At 41.5% G+C, this 6288-nt stretch overlaps 1 protein-coding gene across 1 annotated transcript; it reads left to right on the forward strand.

Annotated features, from left to right (window-relative positions):
• The first annotated feature begins 364 nt into the window (after positions 1-364).
• Positions 365-5959, forward strand: LOC112920566 (L-lactate dehydrogenase B chain-like). The gene is given in 3 exon segments (XM_072731932.1): positions 365-428; positions 5303-5731; positions 5734-5959. Coding segments are annotated over 3 exon segments (672 nt in total). The 3' UTR covers positions 5913-5959.
• The last annotated feature ends 329 nt before the right edge of the window (positions 5960-6288 follow it).

Consider the following 6288-nt stretch of genomic DNA (forward strand, 5'->3'; position numbering starts at 1 on the left):
CCTGAAAGTATGTATATCACAATTAAGGATTCTTGTTCAATGAAGGTTACCATAGGTAAAGTTAATTAACAGCTGATAGAATGGCAGAAAGTTATATATGATGTTGGAAACAGAGGATTAGTAATTAGAAGAGAAAAGGAACTCCTCTAAATCAAGAAGACCAAGGCAGGGGATCCCTGGGTGGCTTAGCGATTAAGCATCTGCCTTTGGCTCAAGGTGTGATCCTGGAGACCTGGGATCAAGTCCCATGTCAGGCTCCCTGCATGGAGCCTGCTTCACCCTCTGCCTCTTTGTCTCTCATGAATAAATAAATAAAATCTTAAAAAAAAAAAAAAAAGACCAAGACAGAAATCCCAGATCAGAAATGAGTGAAAAAAATGAACAAGAAATTTACATACAGAAAAATCCAAAGCACTTCGTAAAACAAGGTAATGAAAAGGAATATATCATTTTGTCTCTTAGGGTGTTACTAATTAGAAAGTTGAATACTGCTCAGTTGTTGTGTGGATGTGGGTGTGCAGACTGAGGCTTCAACTCCATTCCAACCCTTTCTAAAGATTTCCTCAAGTGTATCCCATAAAGGGATATGTCTGTGTATGACCGGAAAGTGCAGGCAGGGTATCCTTCACTGAGAGAGGAAAATGGGTAAAATGGGGACCAGTACCATATGGTATTGGAAGAAACCAAAGACATTAGTTTAGTAAATTAAAAATGCATGCAATGCAAAACAAGGACATTCTCCAGCCAAGGACAGTTCCAACCAAAATTACTCATTTAACAAAGGCAATCTGCAAAGGTGGGGTTGGAGTGGGATACAGTGGCAGAGAGGGATACATAAATAGGTTAAACATACACATACACACACTCCTTTGTGTATGTGTTCTCGGGAAGAAATAGGGGATCCTGGAGGATTGGGGGCCGGAGCCGTCTACACTTCCTGGACAGCAAGTGGCCAGGGATGAAAGGATATTGGAGACCATAAATGCTGTGTCGCCTGGGTCCCCAGCAGCTGGCCGTGCAGAAGAGATTGACAGCAAGCGCTGCTGTGAGCCTTCTTAGCTTTCCTATCTGACTGGAATAGCTTTTCCAGAGAACGCCAATTCCAGCCATGGCCAAGATGTTTGCTAAAATGGGCACTGGAGCAATGATGTTCATGGAGTCTGATGAAAGCTCTGTTTGAGGTTCCATGGTACTGAATTTGGCTTCTTTTCACACCTCACCAGGGTGTGAGATTCTGGGTCCTTTGTGTCAACCATCTGCTCAGGTGAATAATATGCCAGAGCCACCCTGGGCTACTGACCCTGACAGCCTAGACCTTCACAGCATGTGCTAGTGGTGGCCCCATTCGGGCCTCAGTGCTCAGTGTGCCAGGGGTATGTGGTTTCTTCTCCCAGAGGGACAGTCACATTCATCCAGCACCGACAGGTTCCATTCTTGTCGGACCAGCACTCTCTCTTGTCTGAGTGCAGGCCTTCCTGGTCCCCTAGCAAGGAATGGTATCAGTGTGGTAGCACAGAGGAAGAACCACAGGGCACCGTACCACTGTGTCCTGCCAAGAGGTCCTGTGGTAGGTCACATATACTGAAGGGGGTTCGGAAGAGCAGGGGTGGGAGGAAGAATGGGCCCTGGGCCCTCCCTTCTGAGGTATTAGCATGCTCCCCAAGACCAGCAACCACTTGTAGGTTGGCTTCAGCCCCTCACATCTCGGGAGAAACCCTTGTGGATGGCAGACATTGTGGGTTGAAATGCCCCACTAAAATGGTTGAAGTCCTAACTTCCCATACCTGTAAATGTGACCTTCTTTGAAAATAAGACTTTGGGTAGCCTGGGTGGCTCAGCGGTTTAGTGCCACTTTCAGCCTGGGGTGTGATCCTGGACACCCGGAATCGAGTCCTGCGTCAGGCTCCCTGCATGGACCCTGCTTCTCCTTCTGCCTCTCTCTCTCTCTCTCTCTCTCTCTCTGTGCCTCTCGTGAATAAATAAATAAAATCTTTAGAAAATAAGACTTTTTATAAATGACCAAACTAAGATAAGGCCATTAGGATGGGATCTAATCCAATAGGACTGACATTGACCCAGAGAAGTTCACAGAAGGAAACTGTGAAGACACAGGATACACCTGAGCACAGGCTAGATGCTAGGAGAGGGACAGATTTTCCCTCACATTATGCAGAAGGAACCAATCCTGCTGACACTTTCAATCCAGAATTAAACTCCCAGAACAGTAAATTTCAAATTGTCTAAGTCCTGCTTATCATCTGAGGAGAGAAAAGGAAAAGGAAATACAATTTGCAGAATGCTAACCCTGTAGTAAGGATCATGCTAGACTATATAGGAGAAACTTACCCTCAATATCCTAAAAAAAATATATTATCCTGGGACACCTGGGTGGCTCAGTCAGTTAAATGCCCGATTCTTGATTTCAGCTCATGATCTCAGAGTCCTGGGATGGAGCCCCGCATCAGGGAGCCTGCTTCTCCTTCTCCTCCTCCCTCTACTGCCCCCCACTCTCTCTCTCAAATAAATGAATCAAATCATATATATATATATATATATATATACATGTATGTATATATATATATACATATATACACATATTATCTCTATTTGCAAATGGGGAGTTGAGGGTCTTGCCCAAATTCACAGAGGCAAAAAACTCTGTGAACTCACAGAAATGAATAATTTTTTTTGCCTTAATAACTACAATAGAACCCTTAGAGAGGAACTATACCAGGTTGGACAGAAGCTATATTTTATTCCACCTCACTCCTGGTTGTTCCTTTGCCACCTTCTGAAGCAAGTGGTCTCAAGCTAGGGTGAATTCCTAGGAAGGCTGGGATTTGTTAGGATAACTTGTTTTTCTGTCTTCCTCTGTACATTCACACAAGGAAACATGTATTGGGCCCTTTTCTGGTGCCCTTTCACCTGTTGGCTCCCCTGGCTGCTCTCCCGGCCCCCAGAAAGGGGGAAAGACTTGGAAAGACTTCCTGGCTCTCTATATTCTCAGGGCACCTGGTACATGTGAACACTACAGAATACATTGCATAGATTTACAAGTATATATTAATATGTTACCTCTTGCAGTAGATTCATCACTGCCTGAGACTCTTTTCTTCTTGATAATCCTATTGCTTTGTGGAGTAACCAGCACAGAGCTACACAGTTGCTTCTATCATAACCCAGTGTATACATTCCTGAAAAACTTCATAGTCTGAAAAAAAAATTACACTCACTTTCAATAGGGTTCATGGTAAGCTAGGAGGGGGCAGACAATTCAAAACTCTTTAACAGGGGTGCAAAAGGCAGGACTAACTGCTTTCCCCCATATGCTCAGAGTGGATCATTCGTTAACTCAGAACCTTGCACTGATACTCAGTTCAATTAATTGATGGATGATCATTAAATAGACAATTAGATACATTTCCTTTTATTTTTGGTAAGATTTTATTTATTTATTTATTTATTTATTTATTTATTTATTTATTTGAAAGAGAGAGCAAGAGCTTGTGTGAGGGGAGGCACGCCTGGGTGGCTCAGTAGGTGAATCATCTGCCTTCAGTTCAGGTCATGATACCAGAGTCCTGGGATGGAACCCCACGTCGGGCTCCCTGCTCAGCAGTGAGCCTGCTTCTCCCTCTCCCTCCACCTCTTTCCCCTACCCCTCTCCTGCTCAAGCTTGCTTTCTCTCTCTCTCTCAAATAAATACATTTTTCAAAAAACTAAAAGAAGGAATGAATGAGCTCAGGAACACAGAAGGAGAAGCAGACTCCCCACTGAGCAGGGAGCTCAATGCAGGACTCAATCCCAGGGTCCTGGTATCATGACCTGAGCCAAAGGCAGATGCTTAATTAACAGACAGAGCCACCCAGATACCCTTACTTACCTTTCTAAGTAAGATAGAATACTGAGATACCTTTTAAGCAGTATTTTAAGTTCATATGCTTTTGCTTTTTATTTTATATGCCCTAGAGAGACTGTATTTTTTGGTCTGTTAAGGAGCATGTTTACTTTTTCCACTTGGAGGAGCTCTACATAAACATTCATATGCTTAGCATCCCAGGACAAGAGGAAGAGTGCAGGGCTGACAGAATCTGTGAAGAAATAATGTCTAAAAATTTCAAAATTTGGTGAAAAGACATACACTGCATAAAACCCAAGTAAAATGACCAAAGAAACTCATGCCAATCACTTTGTAATTAAAATTCTAGAAAGTAAAGATAAATTGAAGAATCTTAGAAGCAGCCAGAAAGAAACAAGGAATGCGGGAACAATGATGATGGTGGGTTGCTCATCTGAAAGAACAGAGGTCAGAAGCGAATGACACACACTTTTGGGGTATTGAAAGAAAAAAAATATTAACTTCAAATCCTTTAGGTAGAACTACCTTCAGGAATGAAGGAAAAATAAAGACATTCTCAGATGTAGGAAAACTAAAAGAATTTTTTGCTAACAAAAATGACTGAGAATGACTAGAGAAAGTTCTTGACACAGAACGGAAATGATAGGGCACTTGGGTGGCTCAGTGGTTGAGCGTCTGCCTTTGGTTCAGTTTGTGATCCCAGGATCCTGGGGTCAAGTCCCTCATCAGGTTCCCCACAGCAAGCCTGCTTCTCCCTCTGTCTGTGTCTCTGCCTCTCTCTCTGTATCTTTCATGAATAAATAAATGAAATCTGAAAGAAAAGAAAAGAAGAAAAGAAAAGAAAAGAAAAGAAAGAAAAGGAAAGAAAAGAAAAGAAAAGAAAAGAAAAGAAAAGAAAAGAAAAGAAAAAAAAGAAAAGAAAAAAAGAAAAGAAAAGGTACAAGAAGGAATCTTAGAGTACCAGGAAGAAAGAACCAAGAATAGGAAGACCAGAAGTATGGGTAAACACAATAGATTGTATTTCTCGTGAGTTTTCTAAATCATATTTGGTGATTGATACAAAAATTGTAACACAGTTTGATACTCAATACAATATTTTTAAATAGCAAATATAAAAATGAAGGGTCCGTGATTAACATGAGGTAATAGTTCCTAGTAGACTATGAAAAGTCATATACATCGTAAGACCCAAGAGTAGGGATCCTTGGGTGGTGCAGCAGTTTGGTGCCTGCCTTTGGCCCAGGGTGCGATCCTGGAGACCCGGGATCGAATCCCACTTCGGGCTCCCGGTGCATGGAGCCTGCTTCTCTCTCTGCCTCTCTCAATCTCTGTGACTATCATAAATTTAAAAAAAAAAAAAGAGTAAACACTGACAAAACTGTATAAAACATACACTCAAATATATTATAAATAAATCAAGATATAATCTTTTTTTTAAAAAAGAACAAAACAAAAGCGTTTCCAACCCAGTGGATATTCTTACATATGTTACCTGGAAACTAAGTGGACTACCCAAGCACCGTGTGATTGGAAGTGGGTGTAATCTGGATTCTGCTAGATTTTGCTATTTTATGGCTGAAAAACTTGGCATTCATCCCAGCAGCTGCCATGGATGGATTTTGGGCGAAAATGGCGACTCAAGTGTGGCTGTGTGGAGTGGAGTGAATGTGGCAAGTGTTTCTCTTCAGGAACTGAATCCAGAAATGCGAACAGACAACAACAGTGAAAATTGGAAGGAAGTGCATAAGATGGTGGTTGAAAGTGCCTATGAAGTCATCAAGCTAAAAGGATATACCAACTGGGCTATTGGATTAAGTGTGGCTGATCTCATTGAATCCATGTTGAAAAATCTCTCCAGGATTCATCCAGTGTCAACATGGTGAAGGGGATATATGGTATTGAGAACGAAGTCTTCCTGAGTCTTCCTTGTATCCTGAATGCTCGGGGTTTAACCAGTGTGATCAATCAGAAGCTGAAGGATGATGAGGTTGCCCAGCTCAAGAAAAGTGCAGATACCTTGTGGGATATCCAGAAAGGCCTAAAAGATCTGTGACTTCTGGCTTCTAGGCTGTAGAAATTTAAAACCATGATGTGATTAACTGTGAGTCTTTAGTTTTTCATCCATATACGTTGATCACGGTTTGCTTTTATCTTCCTAAATATGTGAATCTGTGCTCACAGAATCAAAGCCCATGCTTGCAGTATGAGCCTTGAACAAATAAAATTAACTACCATAAAAAAAAATAAAATAAAATAACCCACAGAACGGTGACGAAAAAAAAACAACAAAAAACAGAGGAAACAAATAATAAACACAGATCTAAACCACCACAGGTCAAAAAATCACCTTAAATAGAAATGGTCTGAATACCTAAATTAAAACAGAAATTGGCAGAGTGGCTAAAAAACACTAGAGTTCTTACCTTTAT

Source organism: Vulpes vulpes, chromosome 12 (genome assembly GCF_048418805.1).
Source record: "Vulpes vulpes isolate BD-2025 chromosome 12, VulVul3, whole genome shotgun sequence".
NCBI lineage: Eukaryota > Metazoa > Chordata > Mammalia > Carnivora > Canidae > Vulpes > Vulpes vulpes.